This window comes from Bos indicus x Bos taurus, chromosome 3 (genome assembly GCF_003369695.1).
Source record: "Bos indicus x Bos taurus breed Angus x Brahman F1 hybrid chromosome 3, Bos_hybrid_MaternalHap_v2.0, whole genome shotgun sequence".
Lineage (NCBI taxonomy): Eukaryota > Metazoa > Chordata > Mammalia > Artiodactyla > Bovidae > Bos > Bos indicus x Bos taurus.
The window spans coordinates 68,854,003-68,869,821 of NC_040078.1; the positions used below are offsets into that span (position 1 = coordinate 68,854,003).

The following is a 15,819-nucleotide window of genomic DNA, read 5'->3' on the forward strand; positions in this document are numbered from 1 at the left end:
ATATTTTCTTTGACCGAACTCCTGAATTCAAATTCTACCTTCTCCTTTAATAAGGGTACAATCTTGGGAAGGTCACTTAGCTTAAGTAAACCTCTCCAACCTTCAATTTCCCCATCTATATGGGAAATGTACAATAATACCTATCTTATAAGATTGAAAGAATTAAATGAGATAATACAAAGCTATAAAGCCCCAACACAGTAACTGTAAGCACTCAGTAAAGCTGACTCATTGGAAAAGACTCTGATGCAGGGAAAGACAAGGCAGAAGGAAAAGGGGACAACAGACGATAAGATGGTTAGATGGCATCACCAACTCAATGGAGTTTGAGCGAACTCCAGGAGATGGTGAAGGACAGGAAAGCCTGGCATGCTGCACTCCATGGGGTCCCAAAGAGTTGGACACGACTTAGCAACTGAACAACAACAAAGGTAGATTATTGTTACAGTTACTATTATTCATACAGGCCATAATTTTGAAAAAAATTAAAATCTTCAGCTTCTGTTTTATCTTCATTCCCTTTGCCTCACCTCTTACCCACAGTACTTGACTTACTTCTCTCTAACTGCTTGGTAATAAACTTCCTCTTCATGGAAGAAAAGAGGGATGGGGAAAGGTCAAACACAGATCCCTTTAACCTATACAAATCTGGAAAAATATATAGTGAATTACAATTGTTCCAATACAGAACTCTAGAGTGGTATTTGGTTCAGATGTCATTTCTTTAAGTAAAATTTGAATATCGAGGTACAAAATGGATGAGAAGAAAACAAACCCCAATTTATCAGTAAGTTATAAGTCACATGTAGAAATCTTGGTTCAGCTCAAGTCATCAACCAGGTCGCTATGGTTAAACAGCAAGCAGAATTAAATAAATATTAAACCTGCCAAGGAGCAAATAATTAAGTGACATAAACCAGGGTACAAGAGAGAGAGATTTTCTAACTCCCAACTGAAAGAATGTAAAGAATAAACAAGAAAACATCATAAGGTGTCGTTGGTTCAGGTACCTGTTACTACTGGAGAATTTTCAGCAGTATCTTGAATTTTCTTCAAGAACTAGGGAGAAAGAAAGGAGGACAAGGTGGAGAAAGTCAGTAATGAAAGAGCAAAGTAGTAGCAAAGTCAGCCACTAGGCCATGGCAAAGGTGTGTGGGATGACATCCATCGGCTGTCATCAATGCCACACCACTGAGTCTACACCAGGAGCCCCGGTGGCTCAGCGGTAAAGAATCTGACAGTGATACAGGAGATGCAGGAGGTGAGGGTTTGATCCCTTGGAGGGGAAGATCCCCTGGAGGAGGAAATGGCAACCCACTTCCGTATTCTTGCCTAGAAAATTCCATGGACAGAGGAGCCTGGTGGACTATGGTCCATGAGATCACAAAGAGTTGGACACGACAGTGACTGAACACACACAGAAAAGACTCAGGTTTCCCGGAGTAGAATTCCTATTGGAACGGTTTTTACCTTGGGAACTCACTCTGCAAGATATTTCATTTGCTTGGCAACAGAGTTCCACAAGGCTTCCCTTGTACAGCGAAGATTTACAAGGCTGAGATGATGGTTCTTTAGACACAGCCAGCTGAACTCAGGTTCTGCCACCCACAAGTTCCTGCGTCCCCAAGTTTGGCCATTTCCAGTTTCTGCCACCTGTGGCTTCTGCTCATCCCAGTTCTGCTGTCCACCAAATTACAGAAAGTTTCCAAAAGCAAAAACTTGGATCTGCCTTGTGCTGGCAACTATTTACATTGTACTTACAACTTTTTACATAAAATGTACATTGTATTAGTGTCAGTATTCAAAGATTGGGCTTCCCTGGTGCCTCAGAAGGTAAAGAATCCACCTGCAATGCAGGAAACCTGAGTTCAATCCCTGGGTCGGGAAGATCCCCTGGAGAAGGGAACAGCTACCCACTCCAGTATGCTTGCCTGGAGAATTCCACCGACAGAGGAGCCTGACAGGCTACAGTCCCAAAGAGTCAGGCAAGACTGAGCAACTAACACACAATGAAAGATGACTTAAAGCATGTGGATAGACACACATAGGTCATATACAAATACGATGCTATTTTATATAAGGGACTTGAGCATCCTCAGATTTTGGTATCACCATGGGTGTTGGAACCAATCCCCAGGAGACAGATGGATACCTGGATACCAGCTGTACTTGATGATGATCTCTTTAACACCTGTACTGGGGACAGGCTAGGAGGCCAAAGGTGAAAGTGGAAAAATCAGAAAAATGGGCTCCACAATAAATAAAGGCACATAAATGGAGATCCAGGAGAAAGCAAACATTTAGAGATTTATTTTCTTTTTCATGCCAATTTAAGCCTATAAGAGATTAAATCAGCAGTTTCCAATGCTTTTTGTTACTTATTAAAGTCCCAAACAAGGCTATGAATCATCAACATGGAAAAAACAAAAGCTATCATCTTTCACCAGGCCTCATTTTTCCCATTCCTAATTCTAAAATAATGACTTTTTAAATATGAGACTAAGTCAATAATTAAGAAAGTGAACTCTAGCACTAACCCATTAACTTCCACTACCAAAGCCAGGACAATCTGACTACAGAAGCTGTTTCCTACACCCCCAGGTCTTCTTGTTAGCCACAGAGAAACGAGGGTCACAATATGAGAAAGGGCTTGACATACAATCAGCAGGAACCAAATTTCTGGTTTATAAATCATCATAAACTGATTTTGAAACTGATTTGAAAGAAATAGAGTTTCTAGAAATACACGAGGCATGGCACCAGTGACAGATTCATTTCAGACCCAGTCCCTTGCTATCAGACACAGAGGCACAAGCATTTCAACATTCATGGTGGCCTGAGTCCCATAGCATCAGAAAGCTTGGAGTTTAATGAGAACAATGTAGGCAGAAATCAAACAATCACAATGCCTGAAAAGGCCATTAGAATGCACTTGACTCAAATTTGTAGTTGAGGGCTTCCCTGGTGGCTCAGATGGTAAAGAATCTGCCTGTCAACACAGGAGACCCAGGTTCAATCCTTGGGACAGGAAGATCCCCTAAAAAAGGCAATGGCAACCCACACCAGTATTCTTGCCTGGAGAATTCCATGGACAGAGGATCCTGGTGAGCTACAGTCCATAGGGTCACAGAGTCAGACACGACTAAGTGACTAACACACACACAGCTTTGAAGCCATTCATAACTCAGCAGCAATTTATTGAGCAGGATGTAGTATGATAGGGCTAAATGAAGTATGATTGGCATCAAGCAGCATCACCTGGAGGCTTGCTGGAAATGCAGATTCTTAGATGCCAGTCCAGAACTATGGAATCATAAACTCTGGGGGTGGGGCTTAGAAATCTCTGATGTAAAAAGCCCTTCAGGAGGTCCTGTAGTTCAAGCTGAGCAGCAGTGTGGTCAGCTTATCTGTGAGAAGCAATGGACTTAGGGATTAAGCTTTGGAGTCTGAATCCCAGTCCCACTGTGTGAATTTGGGGAGTTACTTATCCTCTCTGGGCTTCAGTTTCCTCTTTCACATGGAGTTCTTGGCTTCATATTCACTAAATATCCCTGATATTCATGATGTGAGGCCCAGGTGTGAGTACCCTGACTGCCCCTGACCCTGGCTTTTACAGTAAGAACTCAACAGTTCAGCATAGGCTTGCACACTTTATCTGTAAAGAGAAAGATAGTGAATATTTAAGGCTTTGCAAGCCACAAAGTCTACATGTGGCTTTCTCACGTCAGCTTTCTAAAGTCTGCCATTACAGCACAAAAGCACACCAAGACACTAAGACATGAATAAACATGGCTATATTCCAGTAAAACTTTATTCAAGGACATCGATATTGGAATTTTTTAACATTTTCACATCATTAAATCTTCTTTTTTTTATTGTTTTCAACCATTTTAGAACACAAAACCCATTCTGAACTTGCACACTACATATAAACAGGCACCAGGCTGGATCTGACCCAAGGGCTATTAGTTTGCAGACCTTGGTCTAATGTTCTCGCATTAACAAAGTTTTTATGCAATATGAACTAGAGTTTCCTCATCTGTTGGATGAAAGTAATAATACCCATCCTGTAATCTTGCTGAGGGATAATAAATATCTGTAAAATATCTGCGAGCTGTCTGCCAGAGAGAAGGTACTCAACAAACGGCACCTGCTGTCATTATGACAATGAAACATTCTCCACGTGAAAAATTGCTAACACTCTATGATTCAGGAAATCTAGGCAGAGCCGGGCAGGCTGTACAACTCAGTACAGGCAAGCAAAACTGCGCTGCAGGTTTACAAAGTGATTTACTCTAAGTACCACCAGACGTACACCTATTAGCATATTGCTGAATTTATAGACACAAATAAACAGTCAAAAAATAAGCAAACTGTACAAAGGAATTCCAATCACCTTACCGTCTTGACTTAAAAGAAGACTTGTGGTTTATTCTGTATGTCTAAATTGCTGCCGTATGTGTACCGCCCTCCTGGAGCAAAGGAACTATTCAAATAAAAGTGCATAAAGTCTGTCTCTGACCTCAAAGCCTCCAGTTCACCCTACCTCACTAAGACCAAAGCAGCACTCTCCTGGGAGAATTCACAGCTGCTCAACATCTGGGGGGCCAATCAGGCTCAGGATATGAAAAAGCATAGGACTCCATTTCAGATGAAATTTTAAGGGCTCATCAAAGGCTTAAATGCATCTTTGGAACAACTTAGACATGTGAATCTACTTTTTAAACTGAACATTTTATAAAATCTAAATAGAGATCAAGTATTTGTGATGAAACTTTGTCATCCAAATTGAAATATGCTGCAATGGCAAAATATACACAGACATGAAGACTTATGAAACAAGTTAAATAGCTTATTTATAAGTTGATATTGACTCCAAATTAACATTAACCTGTTTTGAATATTTGGGGTTAAATAAAATATATTATTAAATAAATTCTGCCTACTTCTTTTTGCTTTCTTTTTAATGTGGTTCTTACAAATAAAAAATTACCTAAGTGGCCTGCATTATATTCCTACTGGATAGTACTGCTGCAGAATATTAAATAAAGGTATTATTGTCATTACTCAAACTCATCACAAAACTGGAATCAGACTTGGAGTCCGTAACACGGTCTTTTTCCTGTCCACACCCTAGAGAACAGCTCTTCTTTCTTGGTTACCCTTTTCCCTGATTGATAAGGCAAACCCTTTACAGAGAGAGACTTTCTCATCTCTTTCTCCAAAGTCAGGCACACCGTTGGGGCCAAGAACACCAAACATGTCCTCCTATTGTCCAAAGGAGGGGAATTGTCTAAGGACAGTCATTTGCTCGCTCCAATCCTTAAAATCTAAGATGAGCTCCACATGCACAGTTTAAGCCCACATTACAACCCACTCCCAATGCAGGACATATACATTTTACTTCGTTTCCTTGTGATCGTGATCTTTCACAGCAAGATGCAAACAGAGTTTTCAAAACTGACCGAACCTTTTATTTTGTGTCTGGTAAACACACAGCTAATAAATTCCCTAGGAAACAGATTTGAATGTTAGACAGAAGTCCCTTCCAAAAAAGGATCTTACATACAAGGGTTTTCAAACCTCAATACATATTAAGATATGATTGAATAAATGTGGGTGCCCATTTCTCTTTATATTTACTATGTGTATGTAGAGAGACATATTTTTTACACAAACACTAGAATGTCTTAGGACAAGGACTCTCTTTTCCTGGCCCCTGAGCAATCTCTTTAGGAGTTAACTGTTTCCAGTCTCCCAAATACCAGAAGTTGTAAGCCCCCACCCCTCCACATCTCACAGGAAATGAAACAGAGGCCTGGAGATGTGGGGTGTGGACAAAGGGCTCTCTGAAAATATTACCTACCCTGAGGCTGCTGTTTATTGAAGTCTCTGGATGCCCTAGGCCAAGATCTCTGATTTAGTGACTTTAAATCAAGTTAAAATCAGAACCAGAGTGCACTTTTAATTCTCCAGCTGAGGAAGAAAGAAAACAATAGTGAAATCACAGATAATCTCTTCACCACATTTGAGTCCTTTTCTTTACCCTCCTGCTGACAAACCCTGACAAAGCTGCTAACAGGGAAAGGAATGAACCAATTTGAGGCTTAGCTCCTTTGACTTTTCCAGGCTCTGGTGGGAGTGCTAATTGGCACTGAAACGCATAAAAGGTGTAGATCAGAGTAGCCAGGGACCAACAGGATCTGGCTAATCCATAAACTGAATAATGAGCCTTTTAATAACTAGGAGCTAAACTGCAGCTTTCTGTAATGGGATCCTGATAACACTTGTTTAAATCTACTCTGTTCAATTAGAAAAATGCCTTCCTCCACTTTTTGCTGAATCCAGAAAACAGAGGACTTATCCCATCTCCAACCCTCGGGGATAAGTATGTGTTAAATTCTCACAGATAAAAACTTTTCTCCTGGGGAGGAGATACCATAACTTTTCCCAGACCTCTGATGGAAAGCTTAGTGGGTTCCCTCTGCTTTCCTCAAATCTAAACTCTTCTTTACTAGTCCCCAAGATAGGTTTTCTTGATTCAAGCTGTTATCTAATTATTAATAATACTAATAATCATTTGCGTATGTGTACAGCACATTCTACTTTTCAAAGTACATTCACAAGCTTTATCTCTTTTGGATGCCAACACCACCCCAGAGGGGATCTTGGTTGGGAAGCCTGAAGCTTATATAATCTGTGGTTCTCTTTAAGAAAATGAATATAATATTATAAATACAAAAATGCCAGAACCTCTTCAGAGCCTTGAGGTGGGGGAGGGGGTGGGAGGGGGGCAGATCCTGAAGCTTGGCCTAACAGTAAATCCAACTCTATTACTCTTCTGTTTCACTCCCACCTTCAAAGGGACACAGGAGTTTCTCAGGAAAGTGGGGGTGTGTAGTCATGAGACTTGCTCAGGGTCAAAAGGCTATTAATAATTTAGAGGCAGAGTTAGAACCTTATTTCCACACTCTCTGTGGCCCTTCTATATCCTCCAGTTCCTCTGTCACAAAGGAAACTCTGAGGAAGGGATAACTAAAAATAACACAGCTAAAAATGAGCCCCATCAGGAGTATGTTAGGAAGCTGTGTAGATTCAGAGGATGGTGAAATAGACTCAAAGCCCCTGTGAACATTCACCAAATTGGCCCTGAAGGTAAAATACACATTACATCACCAACCAGAGCCAGGTTCAACCCCACCTTCACCACTTACTAACCATAGGACCTGGGACAAGTTAATTAGCTTCTCTGAACTTCAGTATCCCAGGTATCAAACCGCGTCTCCTGTGTCTCCTGCACTGGCAGGTGGATTCTCTACTACTGAGCCACCTGGAAAGCCAGTAAAAGTTTACATGAGAAGATATATGAAAAGCAGGCAGCCAAGGACCCAGCCTGAACACACTCTAGGAGTTCACTAGAGAACAATTGTTAATGCTGCTGTTGTTCTCAATCCATCCAAAGAGCAAAGTTTTACATAAGCAACTCATTCCCCAAAGTAAGCTGATGGAAATTGCAAAAGCACCTGCTCAGACACCATGAGCCTAAAAATGAGGCCGGGCAACTACTGAGACTTCAGCATCCTTTGGGCAGCAGAAAGAAATGTCATAAAGCAGATTTATTAAACAAAGTGCCTTGTCTATTCTATGTGCTGGAGTTATCTTAGAGTTTCAGGATTACAACCTGTGTACCTGTGACATTTCTGTGGCTGTCCAGTCTGAGTGAAGCCATATTATTTTCCTTTGATATCTCACAGTTTGAGAAACACAAATTATGGTTGCAAAAGTTGGAGTTTGTTTTTTGTTTTTTGCTTTTGCTTTTATCGTTTCTTTTAACCCAGAGAATCAAAATGATCGTAACATAAGATAAGTCACTCCTATACTTTCCTCTTTCTCCGTCCAAGTCCAGTTCTCGGTTCTCCCTCCCTCCAGATTTCAAATTGGCTCCAGATTTTATATGAGAAGCAATCACAGATCTAAAAGAAACAAAACTGAGAAGCAACTTAAGAAAACTAATTGATAGACTACAATCTACTTGCTTATGTTAGAGTGAAAAATCCATGCTATATCTAAAAAGAATTCAGCTATTCCTAGAAGAGGCCAAGTTAGACTGTTGTCTCTAATTAGCATCTCAAAAAAATTGTATCATTTACACAGTTAATATCTTGTTATTGTTGTTGTTTTGTCACTAAGTCGTATCCAACTCTTTTATGACCCCATGGACTATAGCCCACCAGGCTCTTCTGTCCATGGAATTTCCCAGGCAAAAATACCAGAGGGGGTTGTCATTTCCTTCTGCAGGAGATCTTCCCAACCCGGGGACAGAATCTGTGTCTCCTTCATTGGCAGGTGGATTATTTACCACTGAGCACCTGGGAAGCCCATTCAACATTTAGGAATCTCTTTACTAAGAGTCAGACTAGTTGTTATGGATATCAAGTTGAATAAGACAAGACCTTTCTTGCCCCCAATATTCAATTACATAACTACCAACACCACCACTCAAATATTCCTATACCCTAGGTATTCCTTTCTTTTCACTGAGTCTATAGTCTTACTTACAGCAAGAACAGTATTCATTTACTATACAGTACATGGAATTCTTCAGGCCAGAATACTGGAGTGGGTAGCCCTTCCCTTCTCCAGGGGATCTTCCCAACCCAGGGATCGAACCCAGGTCTCCCACATTGCAGGTGGATTCTTTACCAGCTGAGCCACAAGGGTAGCCTAAGAATACTGGGGTGGGTACCTATCCCTTCTCCAGCAGATCCTCCTGACCCAGGAACCGAACCAGGGCCTCCTGCATTGCAGACAGATTCTTTACCAACTGAGAAATCAGGGAAGCCCTCAATATGCTTAGTAAACACTAGCTGATCAACCTACTAAAGTCCCTGGGCTTTATGAATTCATAATAAAACAAAAGAGTTGAGCATATAAACAGCTAATTTACACTACAGGGTAATACTTGTCCCCTACAGAGACAAAAACCAAGCCATGGGGCCACAAAGGAAGACTGCTGAGGCAGAGGAGGGTTTGACTGCAGATGTGACACTGAAATAGGAGTTGAAAGATAAGTTGAACTCTGTCAGAGGAGGAAAAGTGATAGCAGAGAGAATTTCCTGCAGTGAAAACAGCCGGGATGATAACAACTAATAGCAAATACTTATCAAGGACTTATTATGTGTCAGGTTCTATTCTATAGAAGTTAGCTCATTTATTCCTCATAACCTAAAGAAGTAGACACTATTTCTGCTCCCATTTCACAGATGAGGAAACTGAGGCTTAGAGATTTCACTGCTGGAATAGGTTGGTCTGACATTAGAGACCATGCTTTTGCCATTTCCTTCTCCACGGGATTTTCCCAACCCAGGGATCAAACCCCGGGTCTCCCGCATTGCGGGCAGACACTTTACCATCTGAGCCACCAAGGAAACCCCTTCAACCCCTATACTATACTACAAAGGCACAGAACCATGAAAGGAGGTATATCTGAAGATTTGGAGTTCATCTAGATAAGTATCTAGATCATAGGTAAGGGAGTAGCAGGCAGTGAGGCCAGATATGCGGGCAGGGGCTAGATTTGGAAGGAACCTGAATGCCAAGCTAAATAGCTGGGCTTCTCCTTCAGGGGCTGGGGAACCAAGACAAGCATTTAAGCCTACAAATGGCTTGATGAGCACTGTGCTTCAGCACAGTAATCTGAGAGTGATGTGGAAGGTGGGCGAGTTTATGAAGAGCCTGAAGGAAAGGAGACTATTTCAAAACACAGACCAAATATGAGGTTCTGGACAAGACAGAGGTGACAGGGATGGAGGATAATGTGCAGAGTTGACAGATTTTCCTGAGATAGAATTGATGCAGCATGGTGAAGGATTAGGTCTAGAGCAGTGGGGGAAGAGTAAATGAGAAGACACCAAGCCCATACATAACTGGATATCAACACTCATCAAATTTCCCATCAATCAAGATCAAGGTAGGGACTTCCCTGGTGGTACAGTGGTTAAGACTCTGAGCTTCCATTCCACTGTAGGAGGTATGGGTTCGACCCCTGATTAGGGAATTAAGATCCTGCACGTCTCACAGCAGGGCCCTCCAAAAAAGGATCAATGTCATACAAGGACAGGTGACAGGTAGAGAAGATAACAGTAGCTTAGTCATGCACCTATTGTGCTGTTGTCTAACTGCTTCAAGTTCCTAAGTCTCAGCAACCTGGCAAAACCATAATCTTTTCCAAGGCAGAAAGAAGTGTCCTGTGTCCACATGTCAACTCAGTGTACATTTCAGCATAGAATCCAAAAAAAGAACCTTAATACAATTCACTAAATATGTGTTAAACATCAAAGGTATACATGAAACTGTTCTCAAAAAGTAACTGCTGGCCAAAGATAGAAATCATTAAAGAAAATATGAATAGGTTTTCATTATAGCAAATACTAATCTGTAATTTATAAGAGAAGAAAATCAAATGACTTTTATAAATTTAAAAGTTTTATTTTACTAATAACCAAATAAATACTAAGTAAATATCTTCCTTGTCTACCAAATTTCAAAGACTTTTAAAACACCCTATGGAAAGAGAGTGGCCCTTTATTTGCTTGTTCACAATGGCCTAGCTCCCCAGAAGAGCTGCCTAACCAGAAGCACGGCAAGAAATGAACCTACTAAGACGTGAGGCTGTTTTTTACTGCAGTAAACTAGCCTATTCTAACTAATGTGAAGATATTCCCATTTAACCTGTAGAATAACCCATTGAGGAATGCATGATCATCTCCATTTCAGAAACTGAGGCAATGAAATCAAGAAACTTATTAGTGGTTGCACAAACAGTAAGTGGTGGAACCATAAACAAAACCCACATATTTCTTCAAAGTCCATGCAGTGTAGAGTAAGTATATATTCTGCAATTAAATGATTATTGAGGTAATCATTATTCCATTATGAGAACCAGCTTTACACATGGGCAGAATGGGCTCTTACTATGCATAAAACCTTGAGTGGATAATCTGTATGGCCCCCAAAGACCACCATTTGCTGCCACAGTATAGGCTCCTCCTCTTAGCTAGTCAAGGATTGCTATTTAGGGTCACTATTTAGGCAATAATGATAGGTTAATCCACCTCTTTGTATCTCAGTTTTCTCATAATGTAAAAATGTAAAATAAGATCTACCTCTAAATTCTGTTGAGAAGACTATATTTTGCCCACGGAATAAAGTTGACCCTGCCTCAAAAGTTATCCTTCTAAAACACAAGCTTCATCACACTACATCATATTCAATCTTCAAATTACAGTTCAAATCATATATGAGTGAGAAGTCCATCCCGATTGTCCAGTTAGAGGGTTCATTGCTTTCTCTCTCCATGCTTCTCTCTTATACCTTCCACAGACCTATTACTCTTCACATTGTAACATAAACATTCATTTACTTTTCTATCCCCCTTACTATACTGGAAGCCAATTGAGAATGGAGTCATTGGCTTATACATTTTGTGATACCTACAGCAAGCCTAGGGCCAGTTATGGCAGAAAATATTTCATCAAAAGCAACAAAAACAGTATATCATCTTACCCTCATAAAACCCTGTCAGCAATTCTACAGCTTGGGCAAATTCATGTTCCAAGTTGCAGTGACTGTCTAATATATGCAGGAGATCAAGCCTGCATGGAATCTAGGTGTATGGACTGTCCACTGCACCACACATGGCCCTTCAAAGACAAGGAGAAAAGGTCTACCACAGGCCATCAAGACCATCGTTGCACAATGGTACTTTGTTTCTCGAAGGTGATAAGGATTCTGAATGGTTTTAGGGCAACTTAGAAAGTCATCACATGGGAAGGTATAGGGACACAGTTAAAATATAAAGAAGGCTGGCAGATCTGAATCTAAGTCCAGGTTCACCCTGCCCTTAACCCTGTTCCCTTGGATAAATCTCTTAAACTCAGGAGGCTCTGCTTCCTCATCTGTAAAATGGGATTTTAAACAATGATACTCACCTTGTAGGGCTTGACATAAGAATAACAGTTATATGAAATGAGCTGAGGATATAGTAAAGGTTAATTACACTGTAGTTATTATTATTTATGAGGGAAACTAGGGCCCATTCCACGAAGTATTTTTCATATCTTATATTATTTCATCCCCACAGCAACCCTGTGGAATACTACAACCTTGTGGTGCTGTTACTTTAGTCTTATATTAAGGAAATTGAGACTCAGAGATGATTTAAGTGACTTGTCCAAGGTCACACCGGTAGCATCTGGCAGAGCCTGAGTTCAGACCAAGGTCTTTCTGAGTCCAAAGCCTTTGCTCTTTGCAGTTTACCTGTCTGCACCCCAGCTTGGTTCAGTGGAGAAAAAATAAGGAGCAATCAGATATGTCCCAAATGTCTGAGGTCAGTGTGAGGGGCTAGAAAGGCAAAGTTGGATCAGATTCATCTTAAAATGTCTTAAAAATGTTTGGAACATGTGCAAGATGAGATAGAGAAGAAATCAAAAGGGAAGAAGACAGCCAACAATAAACGTCACACTCAACTTCCCTTTAGGCTAATAACCCAATAAATAGTAGAGATGACTCATATTATATTTCAGTCCTTGTGCTAGAAGTCTCCAAGGTAAAAATCCCACATTGTAGTACGAATGTAAATAATAAAAATGTATTATTTGATCTTGCTACCATTACGTCCCAGATAATGTTCCGAAATCAAACAAAGGAAGTTCAGAGAAATCACAGGAAATATCTCATCTCCTTTACTATAAGAAATGGAAACAAACTAGGTTAGTCTCTTATTTGCATCATTAACACCAAGGCATGTTGGAAGAGGATTCAGGTAACTAATATAGCAGTAGATGGCTTCAAATCACTCCACAGAAAAACAAATGCTCCTACACACACACACACATACACACGTATACACACACAAATTTCTGGTGTTTTCCCTCTGTCACACACAGCTTCCCCAAACTTGGAACGAGTAGGCCTTTACACTCTCCAGTCAAGGCCCAGGAAACTTTCATGCTGTGAATGTTTTTGACTCATATACAGTCAGGAGTCAGGTTAGGCACCAGTAGAAACAATAGTGCAGAAAAATGAAAAAACAAACAAATTGAATGAAAAAATAAACAAAATTCCCTGTGGAATAAAAAGTTCTCAAGTGAGGCACTCACACCAAGTCCTCCCACCTGATGCTACAAGGCTGTGAACCTAGAAAGATGTTCACTCCAGGCTAAGAACACACGTGGAGAAAGAAAACTCAACAAAGAAGGGGCGCCTGAGCAGACTCTGAGAGGGAGTGAAATCATTTTGTGTGTTTGTGAGCAAAAGAAAGGTTCAACTGTTTAAATTTTTTAGCCAAAGTTAGGTTTGAAATTCTCTACTAGTAAATACATCCTCTTGTGAACTCTTCCGAAGTGGAACTTCGGGCACAGAGTTAGCTGATTTCACAGAAAACTCATTCCTAAGGGACTACCTGTAAACTCAGAAGTTTCTGTCTTCATATGATCAAATGTGAGGTAGAACTCCCTCTGCTCACTCTCATCCCATTCAAAAGCGCTCTACTCCTCAGCACCAATAATCCGTGGCCAGCCTTTGCTCTACTGTGCGTGGCTTCAGAAAGGCCTCAGGCATCGGGGCCGCGGGATTCGCTGGAGCACCCCTCCCCTCCCTGCCATCCCCATTATTCGGCACACAGCCCTTCTCTCCCCTGGAGCCAACAGTCTGCAGTTCCTTCAATGCAGGCGCGAGCAGGCAGGAATGGTGGGAAGAGAAGCCGTGCCAGCTACATGTTTCTGAATCTCCCTCCATATGCATTTGCCAAAGGAACAAAAAGAAAATCAACGCCAGGAAAAGACAACTGAGATGAGGATGCGGTGGGACCGCGGTTGACTCCGCGCCTCTGAGCAGCAAGAGGCTGGCCAACCACGCGTCCGAGCCATAGATGCGATTCGTTACCTTCAGGATGCAGGCCATGGCGCTCCGCCGGCCCTCCTGCCACCGAGCAGCGGGCGCGCCTGGGTCAGGGGCAGTCCCGGCGACAGGCTGGAGGCTGGTACCGCTGCAGGACCGCTCCAGCCCACATTCCCGCAGATCCAAATAAGGGGACCGCGGTGAGAGCTGCGCGGGCACAGGCCCCGCCCCTTGGGTCGTGGGCCCGCCCCCGGTCCCGTCCACTGGCTAGAGGCCTGCGAGGCCCCGCCCCCAGATCACGTGGCGTCCCTGGCGCCTGCGGCTGCCTCTTGGTGCTTGCTACTTTTTCTTTTCTGTTTTTTTCTGTAAACTTCTGTCTGTTCATCGTATATAATGTCGCTCAGCAGCAGGCTGGGAGCTCAGATGGGTCCCGCTGGGGAGAGAAAGTGGCCTTTTCTTCTCCTCGATACGGTCTTCGCTAACAGATCAGAGAACTCATAGCAGACCCTTCACACTTTTAAAGAAGTTTAGTGGGTTTGGAATCATCTCTCTCCAGGCTTTGGGTACATCAAAGGATTCTTCAAAAGTAGCAAAATTCTCCCTAAGCTGGTCAAGGAAAGAGCCTTCATTCTACTTTAAAACCCTGTGATGGCCTTATCTAAAATTAATTTGCCATTAAAAGGGAGCACAAATGTCAATCAAGGAAAGATGCAACCAACTGGAGCCTATGTAGGATATATTTCGTTTCTAAGTACACAATGTCTTCTTTCGTGGCTCAGGCGGTAAAGAATCCGCCTGCAATGCGGGAGACTTGGGTTCGATGATCTTTCATTGCCTGGAGAATCTCATGGACAGAGGAGCCTGGCGGGCTGCAGTCCACCGGGTCACAAAGAGTCGGACACAACTGAGCGACTGAACTGAACTGATAATGCATTGCTCTTTCCTGCTTTAAGCTTACGTTTTTAGGCAAGAATACTGGAATGGATTGCCTGCGGTTCTCCAGGGAATTTTCCCAACCCAGGGATTAAAACCTTGTCTCTTACATCTCCTGCAGTGGCCGGCAGGTTCTTTACCACTAGCACCACCTGGGAAGCCCATGAAAAATGTATGTATACATAAATACACTGTAAATAGAATATATGTATATATGAAAATATAGTATATTTTCATATATATACATTAACTGTATGCATATATATATATATATATAAAGAGAGAGAGAGAGTGTGTGTGTGTGCACGCGCATGCACATGCACAGGACTTTGCCCTTTCCTGCAACAAGTTTAGAATTTGACAATTTTGTTGCAATTTCAGTAACAAGGTTAGATCTAAACTTTTCTATTAGCATTGGAAATCCAGAGAGGCCAGTTTTCACCATCCAACCTGAATGCTGCTGCTAAGTCACTTCAGTCGTGTCCGACTCTGTGCAGCCCCATAGACGGCAGCCCACCAGGCTCCTCCGTCCCTGGGATTCTCCAGGCAAGAACACTGGAGTAGGTTGCCATTTCCTTCTCCAGTGCATGAAAGTGAAAAGTGAAAGTGAAGTCTCTCAGTCGTGTCTGACTCTTAGCGGACCCCACGGACTGCAGCCTACCAGGCTTCTCCATCCATGGGATTTTCCAGGCAAGAGTACTGGAGTGGGATGCCACTGCCTTCTCCCATCCAACCTGAATACTCTGATGCTAAAACACGGTGAGGTATAGCAGCCCCACCTAAGAAGCAGGCGATCTGGGAGAAGACATGTCCTAGGCCCTCTCCACCTCTCTTCAGCAAGCCACCTTTCCTTGTTGACTGAAAAGCAACAAGGAAAGCCCAATTCCCCATCCAGAACTGACTAAGAGAAACAGTTATTTCTACGAGGAAAGTAACATCACATACATAGCAGAAAAAGGGAGAAACTGACCTGTGTATATACAGATC

General features: G+C 42.0%; 1 protein-coding gene across 2 annotated transcripts in view; it reads right to left on the reverse strand.

Moving 5' to 3' along the window:
* The window catches only part of ST6GALNAC3 (ST6 N-acetylgalactosaminide alpha-2,6-sialyltransferase 3), a 625,489-nt gene extending 611,356 nt beyond the window's left edge, over positions 1-14,133 (reverse strand). The window contains exon 1 of one of the 2 annotated variants that reach the window (XM_027536851.1): positions 13,945-14,133. In XM_027536851.1, coding sequence (XP_027392652.1) covers positions 13,945-13,962 — 18 coding nt within the window. In that variant the 5' untranslated portion in view covers positions 13,963-14,133. The remainder of the gene's footprint in view (positions 1-13,944) is intronic. The other variant, XM_027536852.1, reaches the window with a different exon arrangement.
* Positions 14,134-15,819: the final 1,686 nt, after the last annotated feature.